Raw genomic sequence first — 26471 nt, forward strand, 5'->3', positions numbered from 1 at the left:
ATTAGCGAACATTGTAGTTCATTATTAATAATTATGTATAACAGGATATTGTAAAAATTAAGTTATGAAATTTTTATTAAAACATTTCTTACATACGTTAAATTGGCTGGGCCACAAAAATATTCCTTGTGGGCTACATGCGGCCCGCAGGCCGAGAGCTTGACATGCTTGCCCCAGAGCTTCTGCCGCTTGAGAAGCATCAGGAACATCCTTTTGGCTGAAATTTCCCCCATGAGACCCCGATTAAATGGACTCTGCAGGGTGAGGGTCCAAACTAGACTGAATGAGATCTGGGGTTCCCAGGACAAGCTGAGCCCCTGCCCCAGACCTCACTGCTCCGGGTCTATCTAGCAAAGGTGGCTGGCTGCCTCCTGCAGAGGCGACCACAGAATGGCCTCTTCTCGGGTCCCAGAAAGGTGGTTATCAGAAGATCTCTTTTGTGTCATAAGGGAACAAGGGACCATTGTTTGTTACCCATTCCCCTTGCAACATTGCCTTTTTCCTTCTTTCCTCTCCGTGGTTTGTAGGTGATCATCTCCTCCCTGGCTCCCCGCCTGCCCCCCCCCCCTTTCTGTTCTTAGGATAAATCTGATCCTCTGGGCAATGGATGGTTTATTCCCACAGGACACAAAGCTTAAAAGGAAACTCCCTCCCACCGCAAGTGACTGTGGGGTAGAGGCAGGAGAACTAAGTCGCGCTTTGGGGGTCATCACAGCTACCTGTGGGAAGGCTCCAAACAGATCTTCTGCCTAAACAAAGACTCATTCAATTTTACAGCAAGCGGACATAGCCGTGCTCCTTGGCGCCCAGCTCAGCAGGCGGCACGGCCTCCTGTTGGAGCCACGTCTCTGGGAAGGGAAGGAGCTTCTGAAACATTTAGTCGTGATAAATAGCACGCCCATCCGTCTTCACGAAAGACTTTAGTTATTGTCCAACTTCAGGAGCAAATCCCACTCATATCTGAGCTCTGCCTCATATGCCAGCCCTAATTTAAAAAAAACCACACAGAAATATATATATGTGTGTATCAATAGAAAATCACACTAGACAGAAGTCTAGAGGTTAGAGTAATTATCTCTGAAGAAGCAAGATCCCGCACATTCTTTTCATGACTATGTTCTTTTTAGAGCATTTCTTGTGTTTTCCAGTACAGAGGGTATGAATATGCTCATTGACGCTCCTGTTTCCGGTAGAGGCAGAAGTATGTATATTGTAGCCGAGACCCAGTGAGTCTCTCGGCCTCTGATGAGTCTGGAGCCCTCAGTATGCAGAGTAGACTGGATTAGCACGCGAAGAGAAGCTGTTCAGGTATTCTTAGGAGCTCCTGGAAGTCCAGAGCTGCCTGCTTTCTCAGTCCCCTCTCCCCTTCACAGGCCGGGGATGGACAAGGCGGCCAGTGAATGGGCATCTTGTCTTGTGACTTGAGGTCATTAATGGTCATGACCCATGTCAACCCTCATCAGACATGAACTTCATTATGTTCTGACTTGGAGGTGGGATCTTCTCTCAGGCTTGGGGCTGGCCATGTGCCCCGAGTGAGCTCTGCAGGGGAAGAACCGCCCCCACCCCAAGTCCTCCTGTGCCCCATCACCTCCAGGGGACATGCTCCAGGGGCAGAAGTCTGATTTATTCCTGTGCAAACAAAGGTGGGGGAACAGCTGGCTCCACCTATCACCCTTGTGCATGTGTCTCCTTGTGGCGTCATCCCAACAGCAGAGGGCAGTAGTGATCAGCAAGCCCAGGAAAGAGATGGGTTACCAGCCAGGAGCCGGTGGTCCTCCTATAGGGAGTGGCCACACTCACCCCACACCCATCCCCAGACTTCTCCTTCTCTCCTGAATGCTTATCAGGCTGTTGCTGAGTGTCCTGACTCAGCGGAGCCAGGGCAGGAGCGCAAGAACCCTAGAACCTTACCTCTGTAAGGCGGGGCCTCTGAACCCCTCGCATGACAGATGGGTACACTGGGGCCCAGAGAAGGGACTTGCTCAGAGTCACACAGGGAACCAGGGGCAGAGGAGTTCTAACAGCTTTAGTGAGGAAGCAGGCCCCGGTGGAAGGGCTGTTCAGCGGGAGGCGGGTGGCTGCAGGTAGGAGAGATGCCCACTGCACCTGTGCACAGGCCCCAGCCTAGACCACGAGCTCCTGGATTGTCTCACTTCTAAATTCCAACACTCTGAGCCCCGTATTTCTGGGTGGGCCCTTTGCCGCTCCAGTAAGACCGTGATGTCTCCCATCGGCACAGGCTGGGCCTCCTGCGGTCTGTCCTCCCTTCCATACACCCAGCGCCTGGCAGGGCACCCAGTGCTCAGAGAAGATGTGAGGGCTCAAGGTGGTGGGTGCGGATGGGTAGCGAGCACCGACAGGACAGGAGACCCCCTTCTCTCCCCCCACCATCCCGAGGAGCTTCCTGAGCACGACTGTGCTGTCTCGTCTCTGGGCCTTCGTCTCATGGTGGTCTCTCAACAACCTGCTCCCCACTCTCCCTTCCTCTGCTTCAGCTCCATTCTTCTGTCGCTCAAGGCCCAGCCCTGGTGCCTCCCCCTCCCAGAGCCTTGCCTTCCCTGACTCTCATCTGGATTCCCGCCACCTTGGTCTGTAACTGGTGACCCTGGGCCACTAGGGAAGCTGTGAAGGTCAGTGGGGAGGAGGACTTCAGGGCCCCGCAGGTCTGTGTTCCGACCTGGCACTGCCACTGACCGTCTGGATGAACTTGGCAAGTCTCTGAGCCTGATCTGTAAAATGGAGATGCTAATCCATGTTCCACATGGACAGTCAGGAGGATCTAGAGACGCACAGGGAGTGCCTGCAGGAGCTGCCACTCCTACCTGTAGTTGGCATTTGTATCTGGGTTGTTCTCCGTAAGATGAACAGCTCTTTGAGGGCAGGGGTGTGGTCTTATTGGTGTCCCAAGTGAATGAATGAATGAATGAGTGAATTCTGGGGATGGGCAGAGAAGTCTGTGAAGTCTGCTTTTCACCAGCAAGATGCAGGACAGCCGCCCTCACCGTCCCCCCCGCCCCCCACACACACCCAGTGTGCACTCAGCCCTGGGAAGCCCCTCCTCCCTTCCAGCCCCATTCTCAGCTGCCCCAACTCAATGACATTTTCTCTCCTAATTACCCTTTTAAATGAAATTTGTTAAGGTTGATGTAATTTTTAAACTGATTTGCATATTTTAATTTAATTTAATTTGTTGTTGTTGTTAATCCTTACCCAAGGTTATTTTTCCATTGATTTTTAGAGAGAGTGGAAGGGAGGGGGAGAGACAGAGAGAGAGAAACATCAATGTGAGAGAGACACATCAATCTGTTGCCTCCTGCACACGCCCAGACCGGGAGCCAGGTATCAAGTCTGCAACTGTGGTACCTGCCCTTGACTGGAAATCAAACCCAAGATCCCTCAGTCCTCAGGCCAGTGCTCTATCCACTGAGCCAGACTGGCTAGGGCTGATTTGTATATTTTCGTAAGAGCACGTGATGGACGGGGAGTATTAAAGAGCACGTGATGGACAGGGAGTATTATGCTGCAAACTTTCTGTGAAATTGACTGAATGATGGATTGCGGCTGCCCTTCCTCCAGCCCTTGGGGGAGAGGGTGCGGGGGTGCTAGCTCAAGACTGACATAAACTGGTTTTTTGCTTGGCAGACCACGGTGAGCTGGGACGGGGACAAGCTCCAGTGTGTGCAGAAGGGTGAGAAGGAAGGACGCGGCTGGACCCAGTGGATTGAGGGTGACGAGCTGCACCTGGTAGATTCCTGGGGCGAGGGTGGGACCGGTCCTGCTGTGGTTCCTATTTTCAAGATGAGGGCATAGAGACTCACATCCAAGTCACACAGCTAGAAAGTGGCAGAACTAAATTTACTCCCAAGTAATGTCTCTTTTCACCATGCCAACTGTGGCAGGCAAGCACCCAGGACAATTCTCTAAGCTTCTCTAAGACATGATCTCAACAATCCAGGTCGGGGAGGAGAAGCCTTTCTCAGCTCAGCTGTGGGCCCCACTCACCCTGCCCTCCAGCCTGGGACCTCTGGTCATCAAAGGTACTTCTGCTCCATGCGTTGCCTGGAAAAAGCACCCACAAATCCAGAGAAGGGACCTTAGCATCCGGAGGGCTAAACATTTCCTCGGAGAGGAGACCTCTCATCACTTCTGTGCCCTTGGACTTCCCCAACCATCTTCCTTCTAAGAAAGGAGCCTGGTCCGGGTGTCCTGGGTTCTAGTCCTGACTCACTGGGTGCCTTTGAGTAGTACCTTCCTTCCTTCAGCCTCATCTGCAAAATGCCCTCCTACCACATAGGGGTTCTGCAAAGATCAGGGCCTGCAAGAGCTTTGGGACGTGTACGGGCGAAGAGACATGAGGGCAGTATTTTCGGAGGCGGCTTAGGACGATACAGAGAGCCAGGCTGCGGTGCCCGGCCTTGAACATCTCCTCCCTGGGCCTTCCTTCCTCAGCTGCACGAGAGAGGGTAGCTGTGTGATCTCCCCGGGCCTTTCAGCTCATGGTTCTGTGGCTCCGTGACAGAGGGTGCAAACTGGGGGCCACAGGCCTCTTTTATTTGGCCATCAATGAGCTTCAAACTTCTTCAGCCAACAATTTAACAGGAAATGTCACATGAATATTTTGATTTCTAGCCTTCAAACAAAAAACAAACCCTTGGAAGGGGTGGCAACACTGTGCTGCCATTCCCCCCGGCAGCAATCAGCAGGGCTGCCTGCAGGCAGGGCAGGGCTTTCTTGGCTATGTTTTAGTACTACCTGGGAGTGTTTAATAGTAGTAACTTCCGTACCCCACCCACTGAGGTGCTGATAGAGCTGGCCTAGCCTGGGCCCAGGCATTTTCCAAGCTCCCCAGCTAACTCCAGCATGCCAGTGAACCTTGCAAGCAGCTTGCTAGTTTCCCACCCGAGTCTGTGGCAACTTATTGAGCCCTTTGAGGGGCCGAGTCTTGTGTCTGGACCTGATTTCTTCCAAGGCTGGGCACAGACTCTGTCCTGGTTTTAGGCCTGAGGTTCAGAGAGTCTTTGGGCCCATTAGGGAGGCAGTGGGAGCATCAGAGGGTCGGTCTTGTTGGTCAGCTCTGAGCCACATCAGTTTCCCAACCAGCTCTCTTCACAGGCTGTAGCCACATCTGCACTGATCCAGTTCAGCCAACTCTCCAAGGAATTGGTTAGTTCAACCCAACTCTTGGGAAGAACAGCAGCCACTGAGTATTTCCTAAGTTGCTGCCCCTAGAAGTACTGAGCCCTCATGTGGCCTTCGTCAGGCCAATGACAAGCATCTGTTTCTGTTTCAGGAGATGAGAGTGGAGGGTGTGGTCTGCAAGCAAGTGTTCAAGAAGGTGCACTGAAGCCGGGGCAGACCTCGGTCTCCGGGAGTGAGTGGCATGGACATGCGGGCGGGGGTCCCCGCTCTGCACAGCATGGGGCAGAAACGTCCAGCCACCTCCAGGTATCGGTTAGCAGTCTGTCTCTTGGCCTTGTCCCTTTCCCTTTTCTTAGAACAAAACCATCCCAATAAAAGTGCTCTCTGCTCAAGACGTCTCTCTGGAGAAGCTTCGCAGCCCCTCTGTGCTCTGTTTCTCTGGGGCTTCGGAAGTCGGCTTCCTCTGGTGCCACCCCACCAGTAGGGGGGACTTCCGCCGCAGCCTGAAGATTTAGTCGTGATGGTGCACCTGTGTGATCTTTCCTCAGGGCCCTGGCTGGGGGCTGACATCTGTGTGCCTCCCACACTCCGGGTCCACTCAGGGCCACAGTGCAGTGGGTGCCACAGAAGCCGGAGGAGGTGCTCTCCCCGTGGGGACTTAGAGCCTGTGAAGGGGATCCCACCAGCAGAGATCTCTAACTCTGTGTGCACAGGAGATGCTCTAAAATTACTTGTGGATGAAATGGAACTGGGTTGCAGTTGTTAAACAGCTAGAATGAGGTGAGCCTTAAGCAGAGGCAATTACCTATTTGATTGGATTTCAAAGGTGTCATGAACCCACCCAAAACCATCCCCACCTCACCTATGGGCTGATGTAAAGCCTTCCTTTTCACTATTTTATATATATATGTTTTCTTGAATTTATTGGGGTGACATTGGTTAATAAAATTATATAGGTTCCAGATGTATAGTTCAATAGTACATCATCTGTATATGGTATTGTGTGTTCACCACCCAAAGGCAAGTCTCCTTCCATCACCATCTATCCCACCTTTACCCTCTAGTACATCCCCCAACCCCATCACTGTTGTAGAAGAGACATAACTCGCAAATTCCCCTGGAAGAGGGAAAGCAACTCATGTTCACACTAAAGTGCAACGATGGCTTGCTGTGCCTTTGTATAAAGAAACACAGGGAAACTGAAGTGTGGGTGAGGAGGTGGGAGACCATGGGTGGGGGAAACCCCGGGGAAAGGGGAGACTTACATGGAGGACCCCCTCAATATCAAGTCTGTCCAGGCTGTGCACTGCCCCCTTGGAACCAGTACTGGGTTAGGAGTCAGATGAGCTGAGTTCCAATCCCAACACATCCACTTCCAGGGCAACACCACACCCCTCTGGACCTCACTTCTCCAGTCAGCAAACCACCATAATGATCCACCTCCCCAGCCAAGTACTAGACCAGTGTCCCTCAGACCTGGCTAAGCATTAGAAGCACCTGGGGAGTCTTCAGAACTCCCTAGTCCAGGCCACGCTCCAGAACAATTACATCAGAATGTGTCAAGGTGGGACCCGGGCATCTTTTGTTGTTGTTCGTCTCCCAGGTAATTCTCATAGGCCACTGGAGTTGAGAATCGCTGCCCTAAACTAACGTTTCTAACCTGAGGCTGATCCAGCCTCCGTCCAGGGGCATTTGGCGATGTCTAGAGACATTTCATTTATAACTTGGATGGGGCCTCTACTGGCATTCCAGGCCTCTGCCCACTAGATGCCAGTAGTGCCCCCCACCCAAGCTGCTAAGCAGAGTCAGGGATACTCCCGAACATCCTGCAATGCCCAGACAGCCCCCCACAGCAAGGAATTACCCAGCCCATATGTCACCAGCGGTAAGGTTGAGAAACCCTGCTCTAGACAAACGGAAGAAATATTTAATGTTTTTCATTATTAAGGTCATTTCCCTAGCGGAGAACAAGGAAATGAAAACTCAGAATTGCCCAAGATTTGGGAGGCCCCTTTGCCTTTAGGGCACTGGTCTCTGTCCCTGCACATAGAGAACTCAAAGGCAAAGACTCCTGTAACAACCTTCCATTCATTCATCCATTCCTTCATCCCACAATGGTTAATGAAGACCTATTAGGTGCCAGGCACTGAGCTAGTGCCTCACCTGTTGGGCATTCAGGAGTTCCCACCCCATCCCAGGTATTGAGAACCCCATCAGACCACCCCAGTACCTCCCTCAACAGTCAGTGGTGTAACCCTGTTAGTGTGCATGTGCACCCCATGTCGGAGTCTTGGCTCCGTCCGTGGGGGCCTCTGGCCCCAATGGGAGACTCAGCCCACCTCTGATTGAATGGCTTAAGTAGCAGGACCTGTTGTAGTGGGCAGTGGGAGCTACAGGAGGTTTTTGAGCAGGAGGGTGGCATGATCAGCCTTTCCGCAAAACTGATCTGGCAGCTGTTCTCTCGGTGGTAAGAAGAAAAAATGGCAAAGAATACAGTTGGAGCTTAGCACAGGGCAATCCCATTTAATTCAAAATTTGCTTCCTATGAGGCTAATCTTCCCAAAGAAGGATATGTAAAGTGGGAGGGATGTTTGTTATTGTGCCTAAATCTATAGCCACGGAGCCAGGCCTCTGGCTTAAAGCAGCTTTCCGACTGCTCAGCAGCGTCTCCAGTATTTTGCAGGGGGGCTTGCTCCTGAACGTGGCAGCAGCATGTACCAGCTTGTTCAGCCTTCTTTGTGGCATTTTGGCACTTCTCACCTCCGGTCACAAGCTATTGATGTCAGCTCCATTCCTGGAACACTTCTGCAGGCTCCACCACTTAACTGTCACTGGGATGCCATTGTTACCGGATATAAAAAAGATTTTCAATTATAACATCAGTGCCTGAGAACAGAACCGGGCACTAGCCATGGACTCACTGAATGTCCAAAGCGTGGCAGCATCCCGTGGTGCCCACAGCACTGACCGGCTGGCCCGGTGCCCCAGGCTGCGGGCACAGCGTCACTGTGTCTGCAATTCCCTGGGCCTGCCAACTTGGAAAGGTTTGTGGACTTTATTTTTTTTAACTGAAGAGTTACAGTATTTCAAAATGTACTCCAAACAAAGGCTTATTAATATGTTTACATCACGTAACTTCAAATTTTCAAAACCTAGGACCGCCATGTGCAGCAACTCAGGCAGGAAGTGCCAAGACTGAGCCGCAGGCGGTGGCCGGCCCCCTGAGCATTGGTGGGTGGCTAAGCGTCCAAGTTCTGGAGCTACGTAGCCTGCGTTCGCATCCCAACTCTGCTCCTTCCTGGCTGTGAGGTTAAGGCAAGTCATGCGTCCCCCGTGCCTCAGTTTACTCATCTGTAAATCAGGCCTAACAATTCCTCACAGACTTTGTGAGAATTAAATGAATCTAATACATGTAAGCAATTTAGAATAGATATACAGTACATTTTATTTGCAAAGAGATTTGGACAATGGCAGGCATATAACAAGCCTATTTACCTGTGAGTTTAAAAACAAACAAAAATAAAAACAGCACAGATGTGAGAGGCACCTCAGGGGTGGGATCAACCTGACTTCATGGTGTGGGTAACAGAAGAGGAGGAGTTGAAGCTCAAGGACAGCAGGAAGTGTCTAACAGAAATGAGGAGGGCTGGCTTGGCCAGGGCAGGAGGCCCCCAGTGGCCTCCGTGGCAGAGGGAGGGGCTAGAGCAGGGCTTCTCTGACCGCCCAGTGTAGGGTCTGCCACCCTGGCCACCCACACACACGGGACACTGATTGGGACCCTGGAGCCTGGGGCCCGACACAGTGACCCTCCATTCCAGGGCTGGTAGGAGGATGGACTTCGGACCCTAAATCCCCAAGGCCCCATCAACGTCATTCTCTGGGCAACCTCCAAAACCCTCCGACAAGGAAACCCTGACAAGGCAAACCCCAAGCACCTCTCTGGAAGCCCTAATGTATAACCTCTGTCTCAGTTAATTAGGACCCCAGGCTGCTCCTTTCAGGTGCAAATTAAACAGCTCAAGGCTGCCCTGCAATTACAGTCAGCCTGCTTAATTCTCCTCATGTTCCCTGTCCACACCCACACTGACAGGAGCATCTCCTCAGATCGCCCCCTGCAGACCTGGGTCTTTCCCACCCTGAGTTCCCAGGGGCTTCACCAGCTCAGCCCCAGCCCCAGCCCCACAGCCCACTCTGAGCTGTGGGTGTAGGGCAGGGTCTGCACAGGTGGTGGGAACCTGCGAATCCCCCAGGTCACGGGAATGGGCTTCCTTCTCAGGGAGATTTGAAACGAGGACAGAGATGACTTCATAAAGCCCTTTGGATAAAGGAATTCATTTGCTCTGGGAAGGGCACTTACCAATGATGCCATCTCCATTCCCCCCCCGCCAAAGATGGCCTTGGGGTGCCCTTCCTGCCTCCACAGCCCACAACGCCTCCTTCTTTGAGTTCTGAGCATCTCAAGTCCATTTCCCCTTTCTGAGATGTCCCCTAGAAAGAAATGCCAGATCAGAATAACAAAACTTGTGCTTTATTTCAAATGGTTGCCTGTAACAATTTAAACAGTTTAGCACACAAACATACGCTGTAATGTAATTATGTTTTGTTAATCCCAAGATAATTATGGGATTTATAAAAAGTATGCGTTTGTCGTGTGCCCGAGGCAGTCTAGTCCAATCACAGTGCACAAGTTGGAAGCAGGAGAATGAACTTTATTCTGTCCCATGACTGTCTCTCTGTGACCTTCACTGTCACTTCATTTGGTGATAATGTCGAAAGTTGAAAAGCCCTTCATGCATGTGATGTCTGGGCCAAATGGGTCCTTTCCCTGACACCAAAGTCCCCCATCGGAGGCCCTGTTTGAACTCCTCACATTTAACTCTCAGTCTTACCTTTGGCTTCCAGCGGTTCTCAACCTGTGGGTCGCGACCCCTTTGGCAGTCAAACAACCCTTTCACAGGGGTCACCTAAGACCATCCTGCATATCAGATATTTACATTACGATTCATAACAGTAGCAACATTACAGTTATGAAGTAGCAACGAAAATAATTTTATGGTTGGGTCACAACATGAGGAGCTGTATTTAAAGGGCCAGAAGGTTGAGAACCACTGGCTTAGACAGTCCTAGTGAACATATGTCACATGTGTGACTGTCTGTCCTCTTGTGAGCAACTCTCCCATGTTTGGGGAGTGTCCTTCGCTAGGAATTCCATCTCCCCGGAGTATTCATAGAAGGAAAACTAGCTTTCCCAGCCTACCCTGCATCTAGGCTCCCGGTGTGAGACCAAGGTTCCCTCAATGAGATGCACCGAAGGGAAGAGATTTGGAAAGAAGCATGTGAAGCAGGTGGGTAATGCAGATTCAATTCTCTGCAAATAGTGGCAGCAGAGGACTCGGCTTTGAGGATGGCACCGCGGCAGAGCTTCCTGGTCCCGGTGTTCAGTGTCATGGTGCCACCTGCACTGGTAGTGGGCGCAGCATGGAGAGGCGACCAGACCTTCGTGCCTCCATGCAGCACCACCTATGAAGTGGTCTCGCCAGAAGTTCCACTTTGAACCTGGTCAAATCTAACTACAGATGTACTGCATTTGGGACTTCTGGCCTTCTGAAGTGAGAGAATTTCTGTTGTTTTCATCTAAAAACACCTAAAAAACTACCAATGAATTTAAATAGATGAGGCAATATCAGATACCAGTTTCAAAATGTCCTTAGTGGATTGAGATGTCCCCTGTGGTCTTTCATTCCTCCATCAATGTCTACTGATCTCCTGATCCGGGCCAGGGCTCTGGCTGGGCCATTCACACAGGAAATGCCACATCAGGTTCAGGGGCCAAATGAGTTCCTCAGACCCTTGCCAGTGCTCCAGGGGCTCCTGGCATAGAGAGAGCAGTGGTGGGGTGCAGGGGTGGGCTGGGCAAGCTGGGAGATATCTGGAAAGGTAAGAGGGGGAAATTCCTAGCAGACATAGCCCCAGGTGATGCACTTGGGGCTGGTCCATTGTGTAGGTGGCATATGAGAGTGAAGAATAGCTTTATTTTGTTTCTGAAAGAAGAACCTGAAGGAGGCAATGTCTTAATCTGAAGAAATGATCCTAGACCTCCTTGACATCTCAGACACCAGGACAAGAGTGGGGGCGAGAGAGTGTGGGGAACTGCGTGTGCCCACAGGGGCCCTTGTAGTCCTGTCCTGTAGCGTCTGCCCTCCTCGTTTTGGTGTTCAAGGCCTCCTTAAGAAGTCCCTCCCCTGAAGCTGTTGGACATACCCTTTCTGTCTGCGCCAGGCTTGTCTTCTGAAGTGAATGTAATGGTTCCTGCACTTCGCTACTGTTCTCATCCCCCCTCCCTAAAATGCCCAGTTCTTCCCTTTCTAGAAAAATCTCCTGAACCTGCTCAAAAAGCTTTTTCTCCAAGAAGCCCTCTTTGGCTGACTCTTTTAAAACTAATCCTGCTCAATTTTGATTGGTTTGGTGCTGCTATGATCTTGGCAGAGAAGGGCCGAGTCAGGTTGCACATCGCAGGAGTTCTTTCTTGTTGATCAGCACATGGCCTTCATCAGACCTCCTCCAGCCGGTGGGACCTAGTCTCATGCTGTTTTCCTCATCCTCCATCCTCCTCACTTTGCCCTGTGTCCTCTGAGTTCCTGGACTGTGCAAGTACGTTAATTAATAGCCCTGCACTTCACGCACTGTGGTTATCAGCCCAACCTTGGCCACGTTTTCATTTATGGCCCTTCTAAGGAGACCTCCAGACTATGTTAAGAAATCTTCCTGCCACGCAGCAATAAGGGGAGACCTTTGGTCCCCAAAACAGGCCACCTCTCAGAGGGCGCTGCCCTTCGGATGAAATGGGCATTGCATCACCTAATTTGGGGTATCAAGATCATGGTTGGGATGTCTTAAGAAAGTCTCTGCTATTTTGCACTTTAGGACTCTCACCATTTTATAGCTCCTAACTGATAATCCTCAAGGTTGCTGTAATCACTACCTATTCTTCAAGACTCAGCTAAAAGCCCTCCCTAAGCAACATGCCTTCCCCCATCAGCTCTTGATAAACTTCTCTGTTGGCTGACACTGTTATTTAATTCCAATTCTTTTTGTGGCCCATTAACTCTCTTTAAAAACTTATGGATCAAACAGGAAATCAAAACTGAAATGGCAAATAGTCAGAAATTAATAAGAAAAAGACTACATGGGAGAAAATATTTGCAAATCATATAACTGACAGAGGACTTCTATACAAAATATGAAAAGAACTCTCTAAATTCAACAGTCAGAAAATAAACAATCCAGTTAGAAAATGGGCAAAAAACTTGAATAAACACTTCACCAATGAAGATATAAGGATAGTAAATAAACATATTAAGTTATGTTCAACATCATTAGCTATTGAAAAATGCAAATTAAATCACAATAACATACCGCAGCAGACCTGTTAGAATGGCTAAAATGAAAATCTGATAATACCAAGTATCTGATAATACTAGATCACACATACATTTTGGGTGGGAATATAAAATGGTAGGGCCAGTCTAGAAATGGGCCTGGCAGTTTCTTATAATTAAATATACACTTTTCATACAACCCAAAAATAACACTCCCGGGTATTTTTTTCCCCAGAGAAATGAAACCTTATATTCTCACAAAAACTGTGCATGAATTTCCATAGTTGTTTTATTTGTAATAACCAAAGACTGAAAAAAAACCCAAATGTCTTTCAACAGATGAAAGGTTAAATCAACTGGAGTACATTCATACAATGGAATAGTATTCAACAATTAAAGGAGCAAACTATTGACATTTGCAATAATTTGGATGGATCTTAAGTGAAAAAAGCCAATCTCAAAAGTTGCACACGATTTGATTCCATTAATATGACATTACCGAAATGACAAAATCAGAGAGATGGAGAACACTTAAGTGTTTGCCAGAGGTTAGGGAAGGGCAGGAGGATATGACTATAAATGGGCAGAATAGTGAGGGAGCTCCTTTGTGGGTACAGAACAGTGCATATCTTGATTGCGCTGGTGGTTACATGAATCTATACATGTGATTAAATATAGAATTGTACACAAAGACACACAAAAGATGAAGGCATACAAAATGGTGGAAGCTGAGTAAGACTTGTACTCAATTGTATTAATTGTGCCAATCAATTTTCTGGCTTTAAAAATGCTCTATAGTTATAGAAGATGTCACCATTGGAGGAAGCTGGGTGGTAGGTACATGGAACCTCTCTGTAGGCTTCACAACTTTTTGTGAGTCCATAATTATATCAAAATAAAAAGCTTTTAAACTATTACATACAAATCTAAGGGATATGATTAAAACAGAGCTCAGAGGAAACACTTATGCCCTTAAACAATTAATATTGCTCAACAAAGAATTATAGACAAATCAATGGATTTGTGGCGTCCGTTCTGTTGTACAGTAACTTCCCATAAGTAATGGGGTCTGTCTCTGAACTCTACTCTGCTCCTTTGGTCTCTCTCTCTGTACTTTGACATTGTGGTGTATTAATATTGTTAAGACAATTCCCACCCTCTAATCTTAGACTAAGCTACCCATGGACTTTTATCCCTCCATGTAATTTTTAGAGCAATTTTATCATGTTTCCCCTCAATCCCCCCAAAAATATTCCACCTGGAATTGTGTTTGGGAGCACATTGAATTTATGGGTGAATTTGTGGTGATGCGAAAACTCCAGATTGTTAAGTTATCTAATCCAAGCATCTCCCTTTTGATTCAATCATCTTATACAGGGGTGGGCAAAAGTAGGCATACAGTAGTTCATAAGAAAAAAAAACAACATGCAGGTTATAATTATTGCAATAGCTTTATTAACCCTGTGTTTAGCATAACCACAACTATAAAACTGTTTTTACTGATGTCCTTTAATAGAGGTTTTAAGATTTCTCCATAGGAATCTCCTTCCTGCTCCATCCCAGCATCTGGAGTTAAGGCCAAGAAGGGGACCAAATGGATGGCCTCACAGCCCTTACCCAAGGCTCCAGCAAAATTAGCTGGTCCCCATCTTTGCTGCGGGACCCCTGTCAGCGCCCCTCCCCAGGTGTGGTTCCTATTGTTGATTAATCACCATCTATGTTTTTTCTCACTTTTTTCCAATAATGGAATTCTGTTAGGTACATTGCATGCTAGGAGTGAAAGAGAAATTCTGTTTTAAAAGGCCTCTTTTAATGAGGGGTAAAAGATAATTTAAAAAAAAATTTTTTTTCTCCATAGAGATCCTGTATGTTTTTGTTTCTGTTAATCCCTATACTCTTTATAGATTTCTTGCTCTTGTGAACGATTTCTTCTTTTTTATTGTATTTTCTAGTAAGTTATGGCTAGTATAAGGCAATGCTATTGATTTTATAGTTGGCTCTGATATGTGGCAAACTTTCTGAACTTTCATCAGTTCTAACAGATTGTGTGTTGACTGTGATTTTTTCCTAGGTAAATGGTTATATCACCTCAAATAATGACAGTTGTAAGTCTTCACTTCCAATCTGCTTGTATTATATTTAACAGTGATAAATCAGAGAAGGCAAAGCTGTTTTTATTAAACCCACGTTAGTAAGTGGGTCTTGTGTGCCTAACATTTTATTTTATGTGAACTTGGATTCTTACAAATTTTCTAAATTAGCTTCAGGAAGAACAATTTTTAGCACATTTTTATAGCACATTTAAATGATTAGGAATTTATCTTACTTTTCAGAATTTTATTTAGGCACTTATTTACCCTATAAACCAATTAGAACAAAGATCCTTTAATTTAAAAAACTTTGCAACCTAATTTTTTATACCCTCCAGACATAGAGAAATACATACACACACATTGAGAGCTTTAATTCTTCAATTTCAGCCACAGGTCACATGACACAGACAAAAAGAGCTGTTCTCCTTGCTGGTGGGCATGAATTCTTAAATTAATTTGTTTTCAAAATAGACAAACACATAAGCAAACAAATAAAAAAAAACTAACAAACCAGATTCTCTATTATCTCTCACCAGCAGAGAACACATATCTATCATTTATCTACAGAAATTATCAACATTCAGACCATCAAGCCAAATTCCCAGTCATTTCTATCACAAAAGAGGTATAACTTATGGGCTGTAAATGAGCCAAAACTGAAACACAAAATTAATTTAGAGGAAGGGGAAAAAAATACACAGAAGATATAGAGTTGGCAAAGTTGAAGTTCTATTGACACTTAGGATTCACCAATAAGCACCAAAAAAAATGTGCCTTGGCTTAAGCTACTCATGAACTATATATACTTCTCTGGGCACACAGCTCACAGTCTACCTGGTTCTTACAGGTGACTCTATTGTCCATATCAACAGGAACTCCAAAATTGTTATAAGATAGTTTTTCTAAAAGATGAAATCATAACCTTATCTATAGAGCTAAAAGCCTAAGCAACCTTTAAGACCAGATGACCGGAGGACTGGCTGGTAGCTCTAACATGCACTGACCACCAAGGGGCATACGCTCAATGCAGGAGCTGCCCCCTGGTGGTCAGTGCACTCCCACAGCCAGCCTCCCATGGTCCTTCCCCCTGGCTGGTCCTGATCAGGACTGGGCGAGACGCCCCAATTGCCCCAATCACCGGCCAGGCCAAGGGACCCCACCTGTGCACGAATTCATGCACCATGCCTCTAATACAAATATAAAATGAACAGCAAAGATTTTAAATTAACTCATTTAATTAATTAGGCAACCAGTTAGATGTTACAACTGATTTAAATGAAGATTGGGTTTACAGAAATTTATATTCTCTACTGGATAAAACCTATTCATACTGCCATGATCAGGAATCAATTGTGTAGCTATAGACCAGAAATATTTGCATTACAATTAGTTCTACAAGTTAACTTCTATCTCTATAAAGTTGGAAAATAGCCTAATCAAAGACAACAAAAGCAAAGATAACCTAAGTGGGTGGGCTAGCCAGAACATCCACTCATATATTTTTGTCCATTTCAAAATTGTCTACAATTTTTCAAAAAAGAATAAAAGAGATATAAATCCACAAAAGTGAAGAAAGTGGAAGAGCAGTTGAGTGATGGGAAAAATGGAAAAGTGGTTGAATACGTGTGGTAATTGATGTAGCAAAGTAGGAAAAGGAAACTCAAGTGTCACAAAGACATATCCCAATGAAAAACAATCCAGTGTACCCACAGAACCCTCTGTGGGACACAGAAGTCAGAAGCACAAATGTCCCAGAAGGCAAGGAAGACTGAAAGCAAAAGGATCAATTATATGTGTATCTACAAAAGGAACTAAGATCCTGAATTTTCACCTCTGTTCAATCCAGGAAATTGACTATGGCTATCTTCAAGAAACAACTGTCTTCCTTCATGTGCTTGATTCTATTGAGAGTGATTTAACATTATAATTGAGAGTTTGAAAAAAAAAAAAAGATATACGTGGGGGAGGGAGAAACTTTCCTCTACCTTTAAGGTTCTTCTGGCTGATCTGACAATCCAATAGACATGAGACGTTAGTAAGAGAAAATAACCAAATTTAATACATACACATGTATGGGAACTCCACATACATGAGAAAGTCAGAGACCCTCCATGCAACAGAGGTTCAGAGACAGAAAGGGGGATTGAAGACATCTGAGCTAGGGATGAGGTAATGTGCCTTGGGGGCTTCAAAAGGTCATTTCAGGGTGATAACAGAAGTTTAGTAAGTAGACGTTTGTCTGTCCTGTTGGTAGGTCAACAGAGGTTATCTGTGATCATCTCTTACTATGAGGACGCCCCTGATTCAGGTTCTTCTGGTAGTTAAAGGGGGAAAGGAAGATTCTCCTGAGCCTTCAGAGAAACTAACTCAAAACAATCTGCATCCCACAGAGGCACATCTTGGGATGACTCCTTCTGAACCTCTGAAGTTGAAACATATGAAACTGATAATATTCAACTGTTTTGGACCTACCAAAACTAACAATTGCAAGCGAACAACAACAAAAACAAACGGAGGCGATTGTTAACTCCAGGAAAGATCTGTACCGGAATGGAAATCTAATCACAATACATTATTCAGCTCAATTATAAACAATATTTAAATAGTTGAAGAATGTAAACACTAAATATTGACCTAACCAAAAATTGGATAATCTACATAGAAAGAGAGCAAATAGAGGAGAGGAAAGGGAAGGAGGTATAGCACACTAAATCTTCAACATCATTGACAAAAATCAATAGAAAATGTCTAAAATTGATACAATAAAGAAAAGCGATATGCGCTTATTTAGAAATGTGGAGGCAAGTGCCAGTGAAACAGCTAAACATGGCAAAAAACAGTTGCTTTGGGAAGATCTAATTGGCTTTATTCAGTGATTCATGAATCAGGTAGCATCCCACGTAGCCACCAGAAGGGCTCTCCTAGGGGCTGGACAAAATGGAAGTTTTTTATAGGAAGAAGAATGTGCCAGGGAAGTTATTAGCAAAAGTAAATAAACGATTATTTTTAGACCAGAACATCTTCTTTTGGGAGGAAGAGAATAGCAAGGGTTTTGTCATGTAAGCCACCTCTTCCTCCTTTGGGCCCAGGTGACAATTTACCTGACTGGTGCTTGACTAGAAAATTCCAGGTTGGTTGTTTAAGATTATATTCCAGAGAGAGGTTGAAACTGCAATCAAATCAGGTATTAAATCTACATTTGGTGTCATGGACTTTTAGCAAGTGATGCCTTTTTGGGGCTGTGGCTTTCTCTTTGATAACTTGTAGTTCTTAGACTTTTATACTATCTGCAGATACTGTCTTGAGAAAAATTTGGCAGGAAAATGTAATCAAAAAAGGTCAAAGGCAAACAAGGAACTGAGAGAAATATTTATAACAGTTATATGGCCAGATGAATTTCCTTAGTGTATAGAAAGGTCTTTATAAATCAATAAAAATGACTAACAACCCAATTTCAAATGAACAAAGGATATGAAAAGACAGCTCACAGAAAAAGAAAAAAAGGTTCACAAATATTTGAAAATATGTTCACTTGTTCTTATAATAAAAGAAATCCATTTAAAAACTGTAAAAATACATTTTTATGTACTTACTTGAATGAGAACGATTTTTTTAAAACGATTTGCTAATACACAGGGTTGCCAAGAACATGATGACACAAGAACTCTAATACATTGAACAACCTACGTGGAAACCACTCTGATATGTTCTCATGGGCACAAAACCACATGTACAAGCTAGATCAGAAGAGCCATGCTTGTAGTTACAAGTAATAGTAAACAACCCAAACGGCCTTCCACTCAGGACTGGCTACATTAATGATGGTACTTGTTAGCAGTCAGAAAAAAATGAGAACGCTCTCTCTGTATTGATGTGGAAAGTTGGCCAAGAGAAGGAAAAAGAAAAATGTGCACCCAAGTTTGTTACATGTTCCTGTTTGGATAAAAAGTCAAGAGCAAGAAAATACCTTCATATGTGACTTTAAGTGCAATCAAGAAACTCTGGAAGACACAAGTTCACACAAATGGTTTCTTGTCTGGGAGTAGCAGCGATGGGAACTGAGCATAGGTGAACAAGCCTTTTCATTGTATAATTTCTCATACTACTTGAATTTCAAACAATGTGAATATGTTACCATTCAAAATGCAATGAAATAGGAAGAGATAAGTAAATAAGAATGAAGTAGACAATATGTGCTGATGTGAAAATGTCTCCAAGGTCTATTAAATGGAAATGTCAGGCACGCCTTAGGTGGGGTGGAAGGAAAGGTCATGGGAAGAAGTTGCCAAAGGCAGTCCAGGGGTTCTTGGAGGAGAAGGGGGGACAGCCCCTTGGGAAGAGGTGGCCTGGAGTGACCGCTTCCAGCTCCCTACCTCCTCTTGAGTGTGGGTGAGGGGGTGAGGGGGTGGGAGAGGGTGGGGAGGGCCCTCCTGGGCCAGAGCAGTTCGCTCCCAGTAGCTCTGGGAGGAATGAGGGTTTGTGACCTCCTGCTCTCCTCACCTGCCTTCTGAGAGCAAAAGTGAAGAATCATAATTTTATAAAAATTAAAGCAAGGCCCAAACATTTACTCAGGGCCCGGGCGGGGCTCTGGGTCTGGGGGTCTCACCTCTGTCAGCAGGGGGAACAGACTGCCTGGCCCCGGGAGCCTCAGGGGCTCTGGTTGAGAAACATTCAATCAGACTCACATGCAGGCGAACTGCACAGTCAAGAAGAGCAGCAGAACGAGGTGCTCCTCACCGGCAGCCCGCAGTGGCCCGAACACAGAGGCAGGCTGCCAGTGGCCGCCTCGGGGCCCCTGTTGGCACAAGGGCAGCCATGTGGTCATGGGCATTACGAATGCCAGCTCCTGAGGCCTGGCCCTCCCAAGCCCAGGGGGCAGCATCCGCAGAAGATGGGGCACAGAGGGGACCATGATGCTTTCTCTGGCCCAACATCTTTGTCCACCCTCTGCTCTCTCGTTGCACCTGGACCTCAGGGGAATGTTGTGCTTGCTTGTTTTCTAGCTCCTCCATGTTTTTGTGGATATAGGGTGGGGCCAAAGCAGGTCTGCAGTTGTTCCTATGCAAAATAATACAATAATTAATAAATAATAATGCAAGAATAAACTCTGTGTTTTGTGTACTCACAACTGTAAACCTACTTTTTTCCCACCCTGTATAAGGTGCTGCACTGATGGTTGTCACTTTGGTGGGTATCAGAATCCCCTGGGAGCTGATAAGGCACACAGAGGCCCAGGATCCCTCAAGTAGCGTGGGCACTGGCCTCCGTCTTCTAAGCAGGTTTACCATGTGGTTCTGATAGAACCACAATTGGAGAACCACCGTGCCAAATTCTTTTCAAACATCACCTAACTTAATGCTCACCATTGCCTTAAGAGGTCAATATTATGTTCCTCAATTAGAAAACAAAGACCTAATGGTTCAGAAAGAAAAGTGTTTGTGTTCAAACCCACCATCTTCTTGCTGGCTGTGTGACCTTGGGGAGGAACCTAAGCTCTGTGACCCTCCTCTTCATCATCCTTATACCAGTGGGAATTCACTGACACCTTCTCCCTTGAAAAGTTGTTAAGAGGGTTCAACGGAACAAGCCTGGCCAAGGGCTCAAAACGCAGTAAGGAAAGGTCACCATTGTTATTCTAATCATGGGTGAAACCACTTATTGGAAACAAAACACTATGTAATAAACATTTTGAAAGGGCACATCTCCATTGATTTTAACACATCAAACAGCATTTGATAAATGGCGGGAGAGTATATGGACCAATATCTTATTGATTAACTCACCAATGTTTTTGCTCAGTTTGAAGTTTTGAAAAGAAAGATTGCTGGTCACTCACAGCATCACTGGCAGTCAAAGTCCTTCTGCCCTGCCTTCCACGGAGTGTGCAGAAAATTGGGGCTTTCTGCTGCGGGGAGGCCCTCCCTCACCCCACCTCAAGACAAGCAGTAACTCTACAAACATTTGTTTATTCCTCATCTGCCTTGCCCTAGGCTCGCGGGATATGGTGGTAAAACGGGAAATGGCCCCTAATCTCAGGGAGAGAGACAATAAATAAACAGTGTGGACAAAAAGGGGCCACTTGCTAACCTGACTGGCTCAGGGGAGGTCTGCGGGGCAGCCTTGCAAACTCAGAGACCTAAAGTAACCACAAAGGATGGTCTGAAATTAAAAATTTAAATAAAAACAGTCTATGGTGAGTAGTCATGTCCTAGGCCCGTATCTTCCCTGGCAAAGGTCAATCTTTACCTTAACCGAGCCTGTCTATTGTCTTTTTGCATCTACCATAACATATCGTTGGACTATCAAAGTAATTTCCCTTTTTCCGGACCCCTCAAAGCACAGCACCACTCTGTGGAGACCACAGACCCCCTCATTGTCATTGAGTTAACTGTTAACTACAGTATTAACTACCCTGCACCCGCCCAAGTAAAAGAAGCATATGTCTGTCACTGTACTTTTTAATGCAATCCCAGAGGTTTCCCTGCTTTGCTTTCTCCCACCTCCCTACCCTATCACCAATAAATGTCATGTAACCCACTTGTGTCTTCACTTTTGATTGTAATAAAAACGTATAAAATAAACTGCAAAACTGCCATTCTCTGAAGCATTATCTCAATCCATTGAGATTTTTGCTTCCCAGCCATTGTCGACAGTTAGGCTCAAATAAACTCACAAAAATCTGAATGTTTCTTACAGTGACAACAGATTTTGCCCAATCTGGGAAATGTCACACATGCCTTAGGTCTGGTGGAAACCGTTTCTATGGGTGGGACTGGCAAGGGCCCTCCTAGAGTCCTTGGAGGAGAGGCAGGGCCAGTGCCCTTGGGAAGAGGTGGTCTGGAGTGACCCCTGCCAGCTCCCTACCACAGGGGGCTGCAAATGGGCCCCCTCTGGGGCCAGAGCAATCCGATCCCTGTGGCCCTGGGAGGGATGAGAGTCTGTGACCGCCTGCTCTCCGGGCCTGCCTTTTGGGAGCAAACGTGAAGAAGAAGCACAATTTATGTAAAAACGGAAGCAAGGCCCTGTGCTGCCTGGTGGCTGAAGGAACTCCACGTCCCTTTCCTCCTGAGTCTCCAGGTGAAACAAATGTGGTGGAATATGTTGTTCCTGTTACAAGCACAGTGAGTGGGACCAGATGTGCAAGTCACAGGGCGGGGAAGGAGTGGGTGCTGCGGAGGAGCCAAGTCAGCATCCAGCTGATGTCATTTGCTGCTGAATAAAGGCCTTCTCCCCTCAGAGAAGAGAGGGCAGAGCTGGGCAGGCCTGGGCCTGAGGAGCTGCGGCTTCTGGGAACCAGCGAGGCGCTCGGCTGCTGCCCGCAGTCAGATGCCCCGGAGGACGAGGAAGAGGACGGCAGGTAAATGCCTGGGGTCCCTGCTGTGCTTGCTCTTCGCTGACTGATTTATCTCACACCCAAGCCTCTTGAGGGACCCACACCTTCACTTTTCAGTGTCGTCTCCGGAGAGGTTCTTGCAACCTAGAAAGATTGGCTTCTGGCTGATGAGTCTTCCCAGCCTTAAAAGTCACCTAAGGGACTCCGCAAAGACTTACGAAAATACGTTCAGAAGCGGAGACACGCAGGCAGCTGAGAAGCAGAACATTCAGGTATGTGACCTGTTAGTATGAGTGGAGAGGTTAGGGGCCCTGCTGTCAGTTCTAAGATAGGTGCTCGTCCTTGAATGGAAGGTGTAGGGGACAATACTGGCTGGGTGGCGGATTGGCAGTTGCCATCTTTCAGGCCCCGTCCCTCACTTTTCGCCTCCAGAACTCCCCAGCCAACCCCCATCTTCCACACACACAGATATGAGACCCAAGAACCCGCTGAAGCTGTGTTTTGTTGAGGACAAGTCAAACCCTTGCTAGGAGCTTAATCTGCAATCCCATACCATAGCCACTACCTTGGGATAAACACATCACACTGGCAGCCAAAAATCCTTACCAGGGACTGGCATGCTCTGTACCAGGGACTCTGCTAAGAGCTTTATGTTTATCGCCTTTAATTCTTACAATGACCCTGAGACTCAAAGAATGAGCCAGACACTCCAGGAAGGTAAGTGTCCGGGGCTCCCACTGCTAGGAAGTAGTGAAACCTGGATTCAAAACTTGCTGTGGACAACCCAAAACTTTTTTTAAGATTCTATTTTTCTCTCTCCAGTGGTCTCTCTTCTATTTCCATTGCTCTCTAATAGTAGTCCTCAAATTATGGTCCTGACCCCGCAGCAGCAGCACCACCTGGGAACCTATTAGAAATGTAAATTCTTGGGCCCTAGCCCAGTCCCGTTAAATCAGAAATTCAAGGGTGGTGCCCAACAATGTGTGTTTTCATAAGCCCCCCCAGAGGAATCTGACATTTGCTAACGTTTGAGAACCACTGCTCGAGGGGTCCCTCTTAGGTTTTTAAGGTAATATTGATGCTTATATTTCTTACAAACATCTAGTCGATCGCTAATTACAGCCTCTTTAGCACAGGTATACTTCATGTCGATCAGCTAACTTCTCAAGTGGGAATAATATGGGATTTTAGTTTGAGTGATAACTAAATCTTTTTTGTATAAACAATCATGAATAAATACGTGAATTAAAAAACAATTGTATTCAGCCCAGCCGGCCATAGCTCAGTGGTTGAGCGTCAACCTGTGAACCAGGAGGTCACGGTTCAATTCCAGGTCAGAACACATGCCTGGGTTGCGGGCTTGCTCCCCGGTGGAGGGGGGAGGTGTGCAGGAGGCAGCCAATCCAGTTTCTCTCTCATCATTGATGTTTCTATCTATCTCTCCCTCCCTCTCTGAAATTAATAAAAAATATATTTAAAAATCAAACAATTGTATTCATTTTTTTATTAAAGCATAACCTACATACAGTGGAAAGAAACAGGTATCAATTGTAGAGTTTGAGCTTTGACATGTCTTACAACCACCATCTCACCTATAGAACATTTCCATCCTACCTCCCCAAGAAATGTCCCTTGTGACCTTTCCTATCCCCACCTTCTCTCCTCATACCCTCCAAATCACTGATCCATTTATATCACCGTAGATTAGGTTAGGGTTTTTTTTTCTAGAATTTCATATAAACCATGCAGTATGTGATCTTTTGTGTCAAGTTGCTTGCCCTCAGCATATGTCATTGGACTCATCCCTGTTGTTATGTGTATCAGGACATTGTTACTTTTTACTGTTGGGTAGTATTCCTTTGACTGAATATACCACAATTTTGTGTCTCCATTAACTTGTTGATAGATGCTTAGGTTGTTTCCAGTTTGGGGATATTATATCTAAAAATACTTCAGTTTTTAAAACCCTCATATTTTAATGAAGTTGGCTGGGTTTTCGAATCCTTATTCAAAACTATTTCCTCTCATCATTGTAAGATATCATTCCATTGTTGTCTTCCACCCATTGTTAAAAAGTCTTGTTATTAATGTGATTATTGTATTGCTTCTTTTTAAAAATGTCTGAGTTATTTTATTTCTCTCCTATCCCCCCACTCCCCTCAGCTTTGGCAACCATCAGTTTGTTCTCTATATCTATGGGTCCGTTTCTGTTTTGTTTTGTTTTAGATTCCACATACAAGTAAAATCATACGGTATTTGTCTTTCTCTGCCTGATTTATTTAACTTAGCAAAATACCCTCTAGGTTCATCCATATTGCCACAAATGACAACATTTTATTCTTTTTTTATTGTTGAATAATATCTCATTGTACCACATCTTCTTTATTTATCCATCTATTGATAGAAATCTAGGTTACTTTCATATCTTGGCTATAACTAGTAATTCTGCAATGAACATAGGGGTGCATATATCTTTTCAAATTAGTGTTTTTGTTTCCTTCAGATAAACCCCCAGAAATGGAATTGCGGGATTTTATGGCAGCTCTATTTTTAATTTTTTTAGGAAACTTCATACTGTTTTTCATAGTGTTTGTACTAATTTATAATCCTACCAACAATGTATGAGGGTTCTTTTTCTCTGCATTCTCACCGGCACTTATTTGTTGATTTATTGATTATAGCCTACAGAACTCCCCACCCACCCCCATCTTCTAACATCTGAGACCAAAGAACACGCTGAAGCCGTGTTTTGTTGAGGACAAATCAAACACTTGCTAGGAGCTTAATCTCCTAAGGTGTGAGGTGATATTTCACTGTGGTTTTAATTTGCATTTCCCTGATGATTATGATAGTAAGCATCTTTTCATATGTCTGTTGGCCACCTTTATGTAGTATCTTCTTTGGAGAAATATCTATTCAGGTCTGCTGCTCATTTTTAAATTGGGTTGTTTATTTTTTGTGTGTGTTCAGTTGTATGAGTTCCTTATATATCTTGGATATTAACCCCTTATCAGATGTATCATTGGTAAACACCTTTTCCCATTCAGTAGGATGTCTTTTCATTCTGTTGATGGTTTCCTTTGCTGTGCCAAAACTTTTTAATTTGATATAGTCTCATTTATTCTTTTCTTTTGTTTCCCTTGCCCAAGGAAACATATCCAAAAAGATATTACTGAATAATATTCCTGTGTGTATGTGTATATGTGTGTGTGTTGATGTCAAAGAATATATTGTCTATGTTTTCTTCTAGGAGTTTTATGGCTTCAGGTCTTTAATCCATTTTGAGCTTATTTTTTGTATATAATGTAATAAAGTAGTCCAAATATTTTTGCAAGTATCTGACTACTTTTCCCAACACCATTTATTGAAGAGACAGTCTTTACCCACTTGTATATCCTAGACTCCTTTGTTGTAGATTAATTGACCATTAAGTGAGGTTTTATTTCTGGGCTCTTTATTATATTCCATTGATCTACATATCTGTTTTTATGCCAATACCATACTGTTTTGGTTATTGTAACTTTGCAGTATAGTTTTATGTGAGGGAGCATGCTACCTCCCATTTTGTTCTTTCCCAAGATTTCTTTGGCTATTCAGGATCTTCTGTGGTTCCATATAAATTTTAGGATTAGATGTTCTAATTCTGGAAAGAATGTCATTGGTGTTTTAATAAGATTGCATTGAATCTGTATATTGCTTTAGGTAGTAAAAACATTTTAACAATATTAATCCTTCTAATCTATGAGCAAGGTGTATCATTCCATTTATTTGTATCTTCTTCAATTTAATTCTCCAATGTCTTGTAGTTTTCAGAGTACAAGACTTTCACTTCTTTGGTTAAATTTATTTTTAGGTATTTTATGATTTTTGATGCAACTGTAAATGAGATTGTTTTGTATTGTTTCTTTATAGGTAATCTCTATGGTTTATTTTGTTTTCTCTGGAAGATTTTAGAATGTTATTTTTATGTTGGTGTTCTGAATTTCCACCAGTGTGTTCTGTGTTACATACATGGGGGTAGTTTTCTTGGCACTACATTATAGTTTACTAATTCTCTCTCCAGCTGTGTTTAACCCATCTGTTACCTTTTAATTTTAATGACTGTATTTTTAAATTTCTACAACTACTCTGGTTATTTTTTAATCTAGCTTTTAAAATACATCACTTTATTCTTTTTCATGTTTTTAAGTGCTTTTAGTTTTCTTTATTCATTTTAAACACACTTATTTTATAGTTTGTATCTATTTTGTTTTTGTTTTTTATCTGAAGCTCTTGGAAGTCTAATTTGACTGTACGTTTCTGCTGATGTTTGCTTTAGGTGGATTATTTTCATGTGTGTTTTACAATTTGGGATTATGAAGTCACATTTGTCATGGCTTTATTACAGAAATTCTGATTGGCCTCCTTTAAAGGTGTGTCCCTCCAGACAGTTTTTATATTTACTTCTTTCTAGCAGTATATAAGTATTGCAAGCAGGACTTTATTTTAATACGAGAGGCCCGGGGCACGAAATTCATGTATGGG

The 26471-nt window shown here is 44.9% G+C and overlaps 2 protein-coding genes across 6 annotated transcripts in view; both read left to right on the forward strand.

Annotated features, from left to right (window-relative positions):
• LOC102258798 (nicotinamide/nicotinic acid mononucleotide adenylyltransferase 3) overlaps positions 1 to 5536 on the forward strand; it is a 91705-nt gene extending 86169 nt beyond the window's left edge. The window contains exons 5-6 of one of the 2 annotated variants that reach the window (XM_014537471.1): positions 3631 to 3747; positions 5294 to 5536. In XM_014537471.1, coding sequence (XP_014392957.1) covers positions 3631 to 3747; positions 5294 to 5347 — 171 coding nt within the window. In that variant the 3' untranslated portion in view covers positions 5348 to 5536. The remainder of the gene's footprint in view (positions 1 to 3630; positions 3748 to 5293) is intronic. The other variant, XM_014537472.1, reaches the window with a different exon arrangement.
• Positions 1 to 26471, forward strand: part of RBP2 (retinol binding protein 2, cellular) — a 55345-nt gene that overhangs the window by 11859 nt on the left and 17015 nt on the right. Inside the window, exons 1-4 of one of the 4 annotated variants that reach the window (XM_014537479.1) lie at positions 21618 to 21971; positions 22065 to 22219; positions 24629 to 24742; positions 26335 to 26359. The exons of 1 other annotated variant lie outside the window; for it this stretch is intronic. The gene's annotated coding sequence lies outside the window, so the exon portion shown is untranslated. Of the gene's footprint in view, positions 1 to 13751; positions 14207 to 21617; positions 21972 to 22064; positions 22220 to 24628; positions 24743 to 26334; positions 26360 to 26471 lie in introns of those variants that run through there. 2 more of the 4 variants (XM_005863509.2, XM_005863511.2) reach the window with 2 other exon arrangements.

Source organism: Myotis brandtii, unplaced genomic scaffold (genome assembly GCF_000412655.1).
Source record: "Myotis brandtii unplaced genomic scaffold, ASM41265v1 scaffold18, whole genome shotgun sequence".
Lineage (NCBI taxonomy): Eukaryota > Metazoa > Chordata > Mammalia > Chiroptera > Vespertilionidae > Myotis > Myotis brandtii.